The 15,680-nt window shown below is 53.9% G+C and overlaps 1 protein-coding gene across 1 annotated transcript in view; it reads left to right on the top strand.

The window, feature by feature from the left end:
- The first annotated feature begins 697 nt into the window (after window positions 1-697).
- ARRDC1 (arrestin domain containing 1) overlaps window positions 698-15,680 on the top strand; it is a 41,318-nt gene continuing 26,335 nt past the window's right edge. The window contains exon 1 of the mRNA XM_075111874.1: window positions 698-908. Within this exon, the coding sequence (XP_074967975.1) occupies window positions 791-908 (118 nt within the window). The 5' untranslated portion in view covers window positions 698-790. The remainder of the gene's footprint in view (window positions 909-15,680) is intronic.

Here is a 15,680-nt window from a genome sequence, read left to right on the forward strand (position 1 = left end):
GTTAGTGGTCAGGCGGCCTTGCCAGGAGGTGCCTTTCCCCAGTGCCACATTTGGTGTGGGTTTTACAGATTTTTTTTTACTAAATCACATAGCGATGAGGGGGCACACAATTAGTGTGGTGGAGGAAAGCCCACTGCTTGCCCCCCACCTCCCTGGACATCCCGGCCAGGTCAGACATCTTCACCCTGACCTGCAGAGAGCACGGGCTGTTGTTTACCACTCAGCCCCGGTCCCAGGCAGTGTCGGGACCCCTGTGTTTGCCTCTCACTGGACACTTAAAGCGATTGGGGTTATAAAAATAGGAAGGGGGGAGATGTGACAGCTGGGCCGGGAGAATTACAGGGAGAAGATCAGATTAGAGGGAGCAGGGAGCACCAGGAGGCAAGATGGCCCCATGCTGGGGCAGCCAGCTCCTTCCCTCACAGTCCGGCCCCCGGACCGGCTCCTTCCCTCACAGCACAGCCTGGCCCCAGAAGCTGCCACTTCCATCACAGCTCAGCCCCACAACCGGCTCTTTCCCTCACACCCTGGCCCCAAAACCCGCTCCTTCCCTTATAGCACAGCCCGGCCCCACAACCGCCTCCCTCCCTCCCAGCTCGGCCCCACAACCGGCCCCACCAGCCGCCCCGGCCCCCAGGGCCCGCCCCGGCCCCACAGCGCGGCCGGGCCGGGGCGGGAAGAGGCGGGGCGGGGCGGAGCCGCCTGCCGGGGCAGGGACGTCGCGGCACGGCGCGGCAGGTAGCGCTGCCGGCGGAGCGGGCTGGGCCGGGCCGGGCGGGACGGCGCGGCCATGGGGAAGGTGCAGCTCTTCGAGATCCGACTGGGCGAGAGCCGCGTCGTCTACAGTCCCGGCGAGCCGCTGGCCGGCACCGTCACCGTGCGGCTCTCGGGCTCGCTGCAGTACCGAGGTAAGCCCGCGGCCTGCCCGCCGCCTCCCGGGCTGCGGATGCCCCCTGCCCGCTTCCCCCGGGCGGCGGGGCCGCCTCCCCGCCGGGGCCGGGTGTCCGGGGGGCGCCGGCTCCCCACGCCCGTGGGGCGCCGTAGGGCTGGTGCGGGGAGGGGGTCGCGGGGGGTCGCCGGGGGTCCCCCCACCCCGGCGCTGGGGGCTTCGGGGCTCGCATCTCCCCCTCCTGCGACGAGGCGTCCGGGGAGGTGAGCGGCGGGGCTGCTAGGAGCAACCTGCTGAATTATTCACTCCCTTGCTTCCGCTTACTTTTTCCTCTCAATCTTTAAAAAAACCAAACCACCCCCACCCCACCCACCCCCCCCAAAAAAAAAAAAACCGAAACCAAAACCCAAAAACCCCGAACGTGGGCTTGTTCCCCAGGAGCCTCCGAAGCTGCAGGTGCCCGGGGCGGTGGCACCGGGAGGCAGCCGGAGGAGCTTGGCTCTTGCATCCAGCCTTCCCGGAGCCCTCCCCGGGTCCGACAGAGCGCTGAAATACGTATTTTTTTTATGGTAGGGTGATGGGAGGAGGCAGGCGGTGCGGTGTCCCGCCTGGTGGCTGCCCCTGCCCCAGCCGGAGGGCTGCCCACCCGTTTGCAAGCACAGCCTGCGGCGAGCAACCCTCTCATAACATTTCAAATGAACTTGAACGTTTTGAGTTGTGGAAGTACAAGTTTGGGAGGTATCCAGGCTGAGTACGTGGTCCTGCGTGTGCTGGGGGAGAGTGCCCGCCTGTGGGGCGGGCAGCTGCGGGCTGGCAGCAGGGGTCTCTGCTGTGGTCGTGGTGCGGGAGGTATTGGGTATGTGGGCGGCCGGTACTCCAGGTGAGCCCCAGGCCCTGTTCGTGGCTGGTGCAGGGGGATGGGGATGGACTGGGGGGGAGGTGAGGTGCTCGGTTCAGGTCTTCCAACCCAGGAACTTGTTCCCCCACCCTAGAGAAGTCATTCACACATACAAGTTAGATTTGCGCCCAGTGCCATGGCAATGCAAACTAATTTGCTGTTTTTCCTGAGGTTGTCTTGCTTGCTTCTTCTCTGTGCATGTTTCTTCCTTTATAAGAAATTATTGGGGGAAAAAAAGACCAAAGAATGTAAAATGCAAAGTCTCTTGAACAGAGACATCAGCCTAGATGATGGTACCTATGCTTGCCTATGTCTTCCTTTTGTGAGCACCTCTCCCAGTTGTCTGCAAGACCTTTTTGGAAGCTTCCTCAGGAAAAAACATCTAGGACGAGTGCAGACTTGTAGCCTGATTAACTCCTGTCAGAGCAAAGCAGTTGCACATCCAACGTTTATCTCTTTGGAGGGTACTCCCAGCTGTACTTCTTCCAGCAAAGACATTCTTAATGAAATGTGGCTGAGTTCCATCCTTGGCCCATCCCATTGACTTGTACCCCTGTTGCTGAAGGTGCCTCCTGGGTGAGATGAGGTTGTTTGGCCTTGGAAGGCTTCATTGCGCTGGCCCCTTGCACTGCCAGCTGGCTGGGGCTGGCCATGGTTACATCTTGCTGTTGCCTGTACAACTCCCATCTTGGAGAACTGCTGGCTTCTCCTCTCTGCCAGATATTCTTTGCTTCCCAGTGCGCTGCAGCTGGTGGTTGTGGGGGAGGAGGAGGGTGTCTCTTTGTTCTGGACCTTCTTTCTGCTTCCTTATTGCTTTGGCTCTGAAACTTCGGGGTCAGGCATAAGTATTGGTCCTGAAGCCAGGAGGGGTTTTGGTTTTTGGATTGGTGTTTGATGCTCATGCAGGGATTTTGGTAAGAAGCTGGGGTAGTGGAGCAGGGCTCTAGGAGAGCTGGCAGAAGCACAGAGCCAAAATTTGAGGTGGGCTATGTGAAGGTGGTCCTTTTGCTTCTATGCAGAGGTCACCTGAGTGGCTGTTTTGGGCTGAGGTCCCTGCAAATTGGCTTCCCCAGCTGGGGCAGAAACTTTCCATAACTGGTGTCTGAACCTGACCAAATCAGTCATGTGGGGATGTGACAGCAATGTCTGCAGAGCGCAAGGTGACTCTTTGCTATGTCGTCCCTGCTGCTCTGTATCGTATGTTCTCTGGTGTTTAAACCCTCCATGCTGAGGCCTGGGATCTCTCAGATGAGCGCCCTCTCCTTCCTTCTAGCTGAAGGAAATGTCTCACCTTCAGAGGAGGAAGCTTGTGTAGCTGCTGAAACATCCTTCTTGGTGTGACAGCAGGCAACTACTCGCTGGGAAGAGGTTTCAAAGGGACTAGTCAGCCCTGTTGAGCTCCATGGGCTCAGCAGCCGAGGGATCAGACAACTTCTGACGTGCTGTGGCTTTCTGCTGGGGTGTTGGGAGAGGTGGGTGGCATCAGTTTGTCTTATGTAGTATGTACACCTACACCTTCTGTGACCAACAATGACTTTTCAGATTAATAAACAGCTCCCATGAGAAGACATGAAGTCCTCGCCCATTGTACTCTGGCCCACAGCACCGAGGCTTGGTGCTTTCCGTTTCCTGAGCCGGACCAGTCTGGTGCGGTGGCTTTTCTCAGAGTTGTGGTTTTGGAGATCACAAATGCAAATGAGCCTGTAGCTGACTGCTTCACGGGGTAACTCGTTTTATGGCTCTTGGAAATTACGCCTTCTGAAACGTGGACAATACAAACAAACAAAGCTTGTTCTGCCTTGCTAAACACTCCAGAAATCTTGGGTCATAGGAAAGCGTAACTGGAGACACACCTTTCGGGATCACAAATGCTCTGACATACGCTGTCTTCTGTGCCAGCCCTGCTGATTAGCAGTAATGGCTGTTCAGCAGCACATCTTCAGCTGACTCTGGCAGCATCACAAATTATGACTGGCCTTTGGTGACCCACGCAGACCTTCTGGGGAGCCACACTTCTCACCGTGGCTGTGCCAGGGTGAAGGTTCTTCCCTGAAAACTTCTGAGCCTCGGGGGAGAGCGCTAAGGGGAATGCAGGATTCCTAATCATTGTGCCTGGCTTGCTGGGTAAATCATCAAACACGGGTGTACAAAGAATAATTAATCTTAACAGGAAGCTGGCACTGGGACAGCTGGAGATGGAGTTAATTTGGGGGGAGGGAGGAGGGAAATAAGTTCGCTCAGAGCAGGGCAGGCAGCCCTGGTTGCTGGCAGGAGTGTGCTGGAACAAAGGCTTGTGCTGCTCGGGGATGCTGGAGCACTTTCCTCTCAACTCGGCGGCTTCCAGGGACCACGCAGATTATTTCAGTCCTGCTGCCTGCCTTTCAGCAAGGCTTCTCGCAGGCAGAAGTGTAATGTTAAAATAACAGCCCTCTCTCCTGGGTCACTAAGAGTAAAGAAACTGCAAGTGCTTTCTGGAGCAGATTTCAGCGCTTTGCTATTCTCCACTCTATTATTTAGCTGTCCAGGTTTATGCAGTGATGACTTGACTTTAAAATCACTCCTTTGAACTACAAAGCTCCAGACACAAGTACTTACATCTGTTCATGCTCTAGAGGTACCCAGGTACATAATTCCCATTTCTGCAGAGCAGAGAGCCTGTGAATCATCGTTTCCTTCTCTAATCTTAAATGTAGTAAATATTCTTACTTCTCATATGGGAGAACTGAGACAGCTGGTGGTGAAGGGGGTTGGAAAGCAGGTCATTCGAATCCCAAGTTGTGTCCAAACTAAAAGATGACTTCTGTTTCTCTGGGAGGGCAGTAGGAAGAAGTTTGGGTCTGGCTAATATGTAAGGTGGTTCTGATGTGTGTGTAACCTGTGCCCTTCCTGGGTTAAAGAGGTGACACTAAAGGGCTGTGTTAGCCACAATCCTCTGCACCACTTGACCTCTGAAACAGGTGATGTAGTTCCTGCAGAAAGGCTGTGGGCTGCTTGGGAAAGTGATGTTGAAAGGATGGATTCTGTCCTCGTTTAGAAGTCTGAAGCTCGCTCTATCCTGAGATGGAAGTCTGTCTTCTGTAAAGGTAGATTTGAAATTTCTGTGCTTGGCAGCGCATGTCACCGGGTTGGGAGAGACCCCACGCCTTGTCTCTGCTTTGGGGTGCAGTGTGGCAGGGGAGCGTGGTGCCTGCAAGGCAGAGCTGAGCAAGGACCCAGTGGGCTTGGAAGGCAGGAGAGGATCCAAAGCTGTCGCTGTCCCTGGCAATACTGGCAGCGCCCCGGCGAGGTCCTTGAGCTGTCTGGCATCTGCGAGCGGTGGTGGATGCCAGGACGAGGCGAGGCTGGCATTGATGCGCAGGAATGCTTGCATATTGTTCTGCAGCATCGCTCCGTCAGGCTGGATGGCTCCTGCTATAGGGGAAGTGGATTAACTTTCTTTTCTCATTGTCTGGAGTGAGACAGCAGGGAGCTGTGTGGCCAAGTCTGTCTGAGGCTGTGGAACAAAAGAGGGATTTTTGCTCTCCTGGCTGGCTTGCTGCTAGAGCTCCAACTCCTCTGGAGTCAATAACTAATCACAAAATTGTTTTGTGTCTCGTTGCTGCAGTGTGTGCCTCTCTCTGCTGCTCCCCCTGCCCGCACACCACTTGTGCTCATCTGAAAAACTCTGCCACTCACCTTGTCGGGGAGACGTGCTGCAGCCTCCCCCCTCTTGCTTAACAAAATGAGAGAACAAGCGGAGTAGAGTTCTGTCTGTCTGATTTGTTTCCAAGTGTGACAAATGGGGTGTGAGTGCTTATTCCTTCCCTGGAGCAGCGCAGAGCTGGCAGAGATGTAGCTTGTGTTTTGGGGCTGGAGTCAGGTAGGCAGCAGGGAGGCTCCCCAGCTAGAAGGAAAGGTATCTGTGGGTTTACATCCCTCTCCTCCAGAGGCAGCTCCCCATCCCTCGCACGGCCCTGCAGGTAGGGCTGGGCAAGGGGGAGCAGCTGGGGAGGGTGGTGGCTCGGGCCAGCCCCTCTGCCAAGGGAGGTGTGGGTGTGTGGATGGGCATGCTCTGCTTGTAGCATGTTGTGGAATACCTTTTGCTGAAAGTCATCCTTGAGGAAGAAGTATGTCTGTAGAAGGCACGTAGCTGCTACTTGACTTGGCAAAGTCTTGCTAGAGGCTGTCATGGCCAGGAAGAGTAGGATGGACATGCAGACCATCCTCTGCCGTTGGAGAATTGGGTGCTTGGGCTCTTGCAAGAGGTGAAGGGCAATGAGGTCAGTGGGTTATGCTGCGAGGCTGCTGCGGAAATGACCTGTGCAGAAGCATAGAGAAAGGTGCTCTGCCACACATTGGGGCAAGTCTTTCCTCCTCCTACTTAGGGCAGATGCTCCTGAAACGGCCTGGCAAGCACAGCAGGGGCTGGGTTTTGCTTTGGTGCCTCTTTTCTTGAGGGCTGATTGCCGAGATATCCGATGTACAGCCTTTAGGCTACTGTTGTGACCTCTGAATTCTGGCAACAGGGATTGCTGTGGGAGTTAATTACCCCTCTGTGCCATTCTTAAAATCTGTTGCTTTTCAAATCTCCCTTGTGGAAGTGTAAGGTGCAGTGCTTAGGAGAGGAGAAAATGAGCAAAGGACCAGACTGCTGCCAGGCAGCAGATTTCTGTCTTGTGCACAGTTGTGCCTGCGTGTACTCTGAGTCCCTGGGTTGTGTTTCGGATCTGAAACCAGAGGGGAAATGGCTTCAGACCACAAAGATGTGCAGGCTTCTGCCTCGTTGTGTTGGCTTTTAAACAGTGACTCCACATACCCCGGCTCTCTTTGGCCAATTAAAAATAGCTGATGGGGTGCCGGTGTCAAGTGTGAGCTGGGTGTTTTGCTGTGAATAAGCTTGTGGATAGAAGCTTTTCACCAGAAGGCACTTAGCTGCGGCTGGATACCGCTTTGTCCAGCATCGGGTACTGTGTTCAGAAGGGTGGTCAGTGCCATGTGGTTAAATTGAATGGCTTCAGCAAACTCCCGCAGGGACCCTGAGACACTGGATGATGGCAGTGGAGAGGATATGGGGGTGTCCTGAAGTAAGAATGGATGCTGCTTTTGACACCCTCGAGCAGGTGAGGATGGCACGCTAGTGCCAGTCTGGAGTTATTCAGAGACTTAGTGTAAAAACAGCCTGACTTTTGAGCGCCTTAATCTTGATGAAAAACTGGAGCTTATCAGATATCCTTAGCAGAAAGGCTGTTTCCAAGAAGCATGAATAATTTCTGAAGCACTAATACTTAACAACTTCCAACTGTTTGTTCATACCGAGGTGTCGTGGTTTAACCCCAGCTGTCAACTAAGCCCCACACATCTGCTCGCTCGCTGCCCCTGGTGGGATGGAGGAGAGAATCGGAAGGGAAAAAGTGAGAAGACCTGTGGGTTGAGATAAAGACAGTGTAATAGGTAAAGCACAAGCCGTGCACACAAGCAAAGCAAACCAAGGAATTCACTTACTCCTTCCCATGGGCAGGCAGGTGTTCAGCTGCCTCCAGGAAAGCAGGGCTCTGTCACGTGTAATGGTGACTTGGGAAGACAAACACCATAACTCCAAATGTCCCTTCCTTCTTTCTCCCATCTCTGTATGCTGAGCATGATGCCTCATGGTGTGGGGCATCCCTTGGGTCAGCTGGGGTCAGCTGTCCTGGCCGTGTCCCCTCTGAGCTCCTTGTGCCTCCCCAGCCTACTTGCTGGTGGGGTGAGAAGCAGAAAAGGCCTTGGCTCTGTGTAAGCTCAGCAGGAACAAAAACACCCTTGGTTATCAACGCTGTTTCCAGCACAAATCCAAAACACAGCCCCGTACGAGCTACAATGGGGGAAATTAACTCTACCGCAGCCAAACTAGCACATGATGGAACTGTGCTCTCAGTCATTCTGGCTCCAGCTGCTCAGGCCAGAGGGGACGATGCTGCAGCTCCTTGCTGTCCATCCCTCCCAAACGCACCTGCCTTAATCCCAAATGTACCCTGTGATAAGACTTGAATAAAACTGGCTCGGAAGGCAGCATCTCCAGGGAAGAAAGCTCAATGTGTGGGTATGAGTTGGTGCCTTCTTGACAGGGAGTGTCAGCATGGGACTGAACGTCAGGTCCAGGGGTTTTGTTCTCAGTCCTGAATGCTCAGTTTTCTGCCTGCTTGGACCTCTGCAAGTGACCAGCCTGACCCTGAGGGGACTGTCTTACCAACTTGTAGCTCTCCTAGCATAGCAGTGATTTGTTATCTATCTTGTGCTCTGATAAAAACGACTTACATTCTTGTTATTTCAAACTGATGATCTGGCTATAAATAGAGAATCCAGCTGCTTGCATTGAATGGCATCAAAGAAAATCATAGAGGCAGCTCTTATGCAGGATGAAGTGGATTCTGGCTGCTTGCTCTGAAGATGCTGGGGGTGGGGGATTTCTTGACAACTGAGATGTGCGAAAGCAAGGCTCAAGAGCTTGCTGTGGCACGTGAAATCTTCAGCGAGGAGCAGGTGAGGCGAGGTGGCTGGGATCTCTCATCGCGCCGTCCCACGCTGCCTGCCTCCCCACGAGAGAACCTGCCTGCGCTGGAACCTGCCAGGTGGAATGAGGAGTCACTAAATGCAGTGTTGCTTTACTGCTTATAAATAATGCTTTTCAGGAATAGGCACTTGAAACCTCCTCTGCTAGGAGGTGGTGAGCTGGCTCTGGGCTTGTGCCTCAGAGCTGCAGCAGTGCTAAATCACTTGGAGGTGTCTCAGCAAATTCTAGCTGCTGTCTTGTGAGTTGAGTGCCTGGAGCAGGGCGGCAGGGTGGATGAGCCTTAGTGCAGAGTTATGCGCAGTTGCTTGTCCCCCGTGCTCTTCTCTTCTCTCCTGGTACGTGGGTTCCAACCCGTCACACCAAAACTGTAGTTTCCAGGAAGGCTGAGCAGTCCTGAACTTCAGTCCTTCTTAGTGCCTTGGAGACAGAGGCTTGCTCGGGATGCCTGGTTATGGCAATACTGTTTGTGCTGAATGCTTTCAGCCCCAGGCCCGTCTGGTGGGGGAAGTCCGGCCTGAAACAGGCATTTTTCTAGCTGCCTAGGTGCTGAGCTGACTTTGCAAGCGCTCCTCTCCAAGGACAGGGAGGGAGTGCTGGGGAGTTCATGCCCAGGAGCATCCCTGGAGCCCCAGGAGGGGATGGAGGAGCATCACCTCCTCTCCTGAGCATCTGCATTGCATCTGCAGGGCTGGCTGTGGCTGAGAAAACCAGGTGACCTGTGTCAGGCCGTGTTTTGGGTGGCAGTGAGAATCTGCCAAAATGAGTATCAGCCAACAGGACTTGTTAACTCCTAGACAAGTGTATCTGAGAGTCTCAGAAGAAAATGAGTGTGACTCAGTCCCGCAGCAGAGTCTGGCCCACAGGAGCCCTTGTGCTCCAGCATTACAGTAAGCCTGTTAAGCATGAATTTCCAGAACTCTTTGAAGCCTTTATTTAGAAAGAGCCTGAAAAGGGAGTAGGCCTTGGTGAATCAACCTCTTTGTGGTAAGTAGAGAAACGTGATCAGTCGGCTGTTTATCTGCCTGCAGTGGCTTTTGCACCCAATTGCGCGGAGGGGTGATGTTCCTGTGGTGGAGGCAGAGGGGCCGTCTGTGGGGGAGAGCTTGTTAAACCTGCTCTGGGGTGTGGGAAGAACAGAGCAGAGCTGGCAGTGGTGGCAAACAGAGTTCTGTTACCAGGGTGTCAGAGGGCTCAGCCTCCCTGGCTGCTCCTTGTCAGCTGAATTGCCAGCTTGTTCTGCCAGCGAGGTGGGAGAAGGTGCCTGGCTTTGCACTTGCTGGGAAAGAATGACCAAGTCTGTTAATGAGTTTAAAGGGGCGGTTTGTTACAGGGTGGACCTGACTGGTCTTAAAGCACGCAGCAAATGCCTCTGTGACCTGCAGTGCTGGGTGCTAGACTGTGGTGGGGTTTCTTGTCTGGTTCTTCCTTTTTTTAGACAGCCAAGTCAAGTGTACCAGAATATCTTAACTACTTTGGCCTAAAGTGGTGCTAAGTGCTGGGTGGAAACCTATGTCAGTTTGGGCAAGCTATTAAAAAAGAGGTTCCTCTCATCTGTTTCAGTGCTGCTCAGGCTGAGGAAGGGTGGCTGTGGTCCCTGTCTGGATGAAGTGTTGAGAGCTGGCAGGTCCTGGCATCCGTCAGCATTCCTGTGAGCCGGGTGAGCTGCTGGCTCTATTCCACTTCTCTGGCTGCACGTTGGGCATCGGGGACTTGCATTCCCCTCCACAGGGCTGTTCTAGGGGCCAAACGCTGAAGATTAAGATGCTCTGACTGCTTATGTATGTACAGCCATGTTTTGCTTTGGAGAACATAGCTTGCTTAAATTGAGGTTGCCCAAGGCTCACAAAAACACATTTAAGTTTCCCAGGTCCCCTGAGAAGGATGACAGTAAATGAGGACCTGCCTTGTTCAGGGGGTCATGAGTAAACCTTGGCTGGACCTCACCGAGATCCTAAATATGAGGTGTTCCTGCACCCAGCTGGCTGTGGGGTGTGGGTGTCACTGGGCAGTGTCTGTCCCAGCCATCTCCTCCAGAGTGCCCCTTGCAGTGCTTGCCAGTGCTTCTTCCGTGCGAGGACCCTGGGGGCTTGGTGTAGAGGAGGGAGGTGACACATTAAGCTGTGCAGGAGTGGTTGCGCTGTGGAGCTGCAGCTGATTTCCCAGGCTCTGCTATGGGGGGAGGATGCAGACTCGTCTGCCACTCAGAGGTGCCGGTGCTGGTCAGCCGCCTGCATCCCTGGGTGTAACCGCTCTGGGCAGCAGGGCAGGGGTGAGACGAGGAACTAGGCTATACCAAGCTCTGTGAAGAAAGGAGGATGAGGAAGAAAGCACACAGGTGGTGACAGAGGTTGTGTTGTTTGCTGGAATCTGCTGGGTAACAAGCTGAAAGGTTCTTAGCCATCATGAGGCTTGCTGCAAGCCCTGCCTGGAGCTCTGTCCCATCCTAGTAAAAGTGCAGTCTGCTCTCTCAGGGATGGGGCAAGCAGAAGCGAGTCTTGAGCATAGCTCTAGAAGGAGGGCAGGCACACTAGTCTCCAAGCAGATCAGTCTGTCCCTCTCTGAACTTCTATCCAGAGAAGTGGACAGAAGTTTCTTGAGACCGACAGTTGGCTTCACACACCAGAGTGGTTGACGATCCACATGAAATGCTGCCGCTATCTTCTCCAGCCTTCTCCTCTGCAACCTCTTTGCATTTCCCCTCTGATACTCAGCGAGATGGATATTAGGAGAGAAGGCTGTGAATGCTGGCAGTGTGGCTGAGGTGGGTGGCTGGTATGGAGATTTTCATAGTGAGCTGTGAGATCTGCTGCTCCCTGCCAAATACTTAGTTTCCCTCAGTACCTTCTGTACTGCTGACTGTTCCCAGTGCTGAGGGGTATCTGCACCTGCCATCCTGCCTTGGGAGGAAAAAGCTGGTCCCTCAGCATGCTGTGGTGGTGCTGGGTCACTCTCCTTGCCCGAGGGCTGGCATTGCTGACCCCTGCCCTGTGTGTGGCAGCAGGCATTGCATGGAGCAGTTCTGCTGGGTCGTGCTACCTGTTTAGGATGGGGCAAGAGTTTGGGCTCCCAAAACTGGTCCAAGGTACAACTTTCTTCTTCCCCACTTCTTTCATAAGCCACTATCAGGGGGTATTGCCTGTCCCAGGCCCAGCCTGGGGTGTTCCTGAAGGAAGCCTATGGGTGTGTTTGTTGGCAGCCTGACTCTGGTGCCTCCAGTGGGGAGGCTGGGTAGGTGGCACGGTGAGGGGAGCGATAGTTGTGTGGCTGTACACCCCTGCCAGACCACATGGCCTCTGCACTGCCGGGCTGTTACTGTGCAGCCACCTGCTTTCAAGGCAGAGTAACCGCATTCCTCCCCACCTCTCTTCCCAGGCTGTCTGCGTGACACAGCACTGGGACCTACATCAGTCTTAAAGCTTCAGAACAAAACAACATGTCCTTTTTTTTTTTGCAAGAGGCAGTTCTGGAGAAAGGGCATGCTGGGGGATTCCTTTCTGGAGCATCCTTGGTGAGCAGCGAGGTGGTTGTGGCAGGGATCGGGGTAAAGGGCTGGATGGGGTGCAGCCCATCAGGTGGGCTCTGCGTGTGGATGCTGCAGCATTTAGCACCTGTTGCTAAGGAGCTGTGGTTGCCTTTGGCAGCAGGACTAGCAGATCCAACCCACCATCTTTGTGGCTGTGGCCATCCCCTTCCTGCACCCGTGTGGCCTTGTTCGCCAGTGGGTTTTCCACCTGTAGCCCAACGTGTGCAGGCAGGCTTGTTAAATGTGATCAACTGGGGATTTTGTTCCAGATGTTTGAGATGACCTCTTTCCTCTGAGAGCAGCTGGCATGCTGATAAAATACTGTGATGCTATAAATAAGCCTGTCATCTCTACAAGGGAGAAAAGCCTTTTGTTTGAACAGGAGTTTGTTCTAAACAGGAGGAGCCCAAGAGTTGGCTTTCTTCCCTTGGGATGTATGTTGACCCCTCATTTTGGGGAGGAGCTAGAAAATGTAGGTTTCCCTCATGCTCTCAACCTCGTGGAAGAAAGTGCTTGCAGAGGGGAGAAGATTAACCTGCCTGGGAGAGGGCTCGGAGAAGATTTGCTGCTCTGCTCTTCTACAGACACACAGCTACCCAGTCTCCCTTTGGAGACTTCTGCATTTCCTGGACCGAGGACATCCTACATGTGTCGATATTACCTGCACGGATGTGCCCCTCCTCGCAGTGGGCTGGACTCTGGCTAAAATAACTCATGTGTAGCCAAAATAATGACTCTGGGTCACTTTGCCCATGTAGCAGAGCTGTCACTTCTGTTGTTGCTACAGGTGGAGTTTTTACAGGCAGTGTTTGGGAGCTGGTCCAGCCTTCCTGCAGTGTGGGGCTCCGTTGGGTGGGTCTGGGCTTCCTGCAGGTTGTGTGGGAGACCGAGCAGGGTCCTCCTGTCTTAGCTGGACAGGAGGTAAATACGGCCCTGTTGCTATGGCTGGGAAGAACAGACACTTAGGACCCTTAGGATGGGTTTTGCTGAGCTTGGTCTTGCAGGGTTGGCTTTGCTGCCCTGGAAATTGGCTCACCAAGAGGGCAGGGCCAGGAAGGGAGGGACTGTCCTTTCCACTGCTGATTTGGCTGGTTCAGTCTTTTGCAGGACAATGAGGGCAAGTGCCAGCCTAGGGGAGGAATGGCTGAGCAGCAGATCTTGCTTCTAGAGACTAAACAGTGCAAAAGCTTGTGCCACTGCAGAGGGGGCTGCAGGGTTGTCCTGAGACCCAGCTGGGCTTGTCTGTGGCCGGAGCATTGCCCGCAGGAACAAAGATGGGTCAAACTGTAGCAATGACTGTGTTTCGCTGGGAGCCTGTCCACAGTCTCAGAAGAGAGCTGTGTTGGGTGTGACTTGTGTGATGGGCTGGCAGGAGGTGGGATGTCCCCCTGGGTCATGGGGAGCAGCAGCCGAGTCCTCCATGTGGCGGGACTGCTGGTGGTGTGGGAGATGCTGCTCAACGTGTGTCAGCTCCAGGCGAGTCACCTCCTGAGGCATGGCTACAGGCCTGGGTTTGAGTTGAGGTGGAAAGTATGAACTGCTCTTTTAGACAACTCCTCTCCTTCCCCTGTGCTGGGCTTTTGGGAAGGAAGAAGATAAAAGCCTCCTCAGACAATCCTTAACCTCGTGACAAACCCTCCACTGCCTCCGGCATTCAGTGTAAGCTCTGCTCTTGCCTCACTGGCTTGTGAAATGCCCAAGACTATTTGTGTCTCAAGAACTGACAGGATGGACTCAGAAGGATGGAGACAGCTGAGAATTAATTGGGAGCTGTTGGTTTAATTAGCAGTGTCTCAGTAGATTCGCGCATGAGGGCTGGGTGCCGGCAGAGTAGTGTAGCTTGTGAGCTTCCAGCCTTCCTGCTTAGAGGACATGAGCCCTTCATGTCTGAGGTTGTACTGGTGCATTTCTGTGTGAAGGCCATCAGTACAAAGGCGTCATCCTGCTCCTCTTTGGGGTGTCACCTTTCTCGATGTCCACTTCTCATGGAGCTCTTCTAGGAATTACCCAGTCTCTGCAAACTGGTTGAGAGTAACTTGCTCTGTCTGCAGGTCTTGCTGACTCCTAGGCTTTCCATCTTCCCAGCACCATCTGGTCCTGCTTTGCTGGGACTATGGATAACCCCAAACCTATCATCTTCATCCAGATCCAGAGCAGGGGCTTTACAGGGCCAGAAGATCTCAGGGTATACTAAAACTTGTGATCTTTGTCTCGTGAACCCAGAGGTTTCACTCCAGGGTGGAGCTGTGGTGCTGTGTGTCGAGATAGCCACCACAACAGCCCATCAATCTATCATGGGCAGCTCCCCACTGCCATCAGTTGGGCAGTGGTTGGGGCTTAGGGTGACCCATCGCCCCCTTCTCCCAGAGCTGTTTCTGGCCCCTGTGGCTTTGGGGCTGGAGGGGAGAGGTGGCTCGTTCCCAGCTCACGGGAGGCTCTCAGTCTCTGCAGCTCAGTGCATACAGACGGCAACTTGAGGGAATCTAATTAAAACCTGGTGATAGCTGCCTGCTGCGGCTCTGATATGAGGGATGAGGAAAGGGGGCTTTGGCTTCCTGTGGCTGGCTTCCATGAAATGGAGACTTATTTGACGCAGACTCGCTCATCTCCCACAGCACTTTCTCCCCCTCTGCTGCCCTGTTATCTGGATGCAGTTTTCCGAAGGGTTTCTCAGTCCCTGGGTACCCTCTGAGCCCGTTATGAATTCGTACCCTGTTCCCTTGTGTTGCGTACAGTCGATGCAGACACACGGGGTGACTCTGCCATCCATTTCACCCCTCACTTGCAGGGCTGGGCACCCCCTTCCCTGCAGCAGGGATGTCTGGAGCCTCTGGGTCCAGCAGACGTGGCCGAGCCCATGTGCTGGCTCAAGTAGGCTTCAGCTGGCAAAAACCCAGGGCTGTTTGTAGGTGCCAGTTCAGATCTGTCGCCAACTCTTTGGCCGTCCTTGAGGAGGAAGGGGAACGAAGGGACAGTCTGTTTGTCCTGCAAAAGCTGCTGCCAAATGCAACAGCCGCCACCCCAGAACGTTGTAGCTTTTTGCTGCTTCCCCACCCCAGAAAACCTAAACTGACCAAGCTGTTAGCATCTCCTTCACTCCACTGCTGTCTCTTACCCGTACCTGTTGCAGCGGGCGTGTGACATAGATAGGACTTGAAGCTGGAGGGGGTCACTTGGGATTGGGGCTGGCCATGCTGCGGAGCGCAGGGTGGCTGGTGACTCTCTGCTCACTCAGGACTTGACTGGATTCTGGAAGTAGGGATGTGCATGTACAACCTGCCGCTGGCCGCGGAGGGAGATGCGTGTCCTCTGCTTTCCTCTTGCCCGAGGTGCAATGCCAGCTCTCCCGAGGAGGGCAGCTCACTGGGTCGCCAGAAAAAGTAATTTGAAGTCTATGTGCTCTCCTTAAATCACCTTGGAAGAAGGCAGACATGCCCAGCTCCTGGCATCTCTATTTTTACTTCATGCAGAGATGGATATGGCTGAGCTGTCTCCTTTTATTTCCAGCACTTGGCACGTGTTGTAGCGCATTGCTAAAGATGTGTCTGGCTGGATGCGAAGCTGCCTGCTTCCCTGAATCCCCAGGGGACTGCAGGGGTGAAGGGCTCTTGTCTTCTGCATGGCTTTGTAATTCGCTTCTTGTCTGCTTGCTCTCTTTGCCTCCCCCTTCCACTTCCCTTAATGTTTTTTGACTTTTTTTTTTCCCCTGTATTTATTCAAAGCAGCCTGGGTAAACAAGGGAGCAGGAGAACGGTAACTGGGGCCACTGGTAGCACTGGATTCCAGAGGCATTTTTAATGTGTTTCTAATAACTGGAACTGGTCTGTTCTGATGTAGAAAT

Source organism: Phalacrocorax aristotelis, chromosome 17 (genome assembly GCF_949628215.1).
Source record: "Phalacrocorax aristotelis chromosome 17, bGulAri2.1, whole genome shotgun sequence".
In the NCBI taxonomy this organism is placed as follows: domain Eukaryota; kingdom Metazoa; phylum Chordata; class Aves; order Suliformes; family Phalacrocoracidae; genus Phalacrocorax; species Phalacrocorax aristotelis.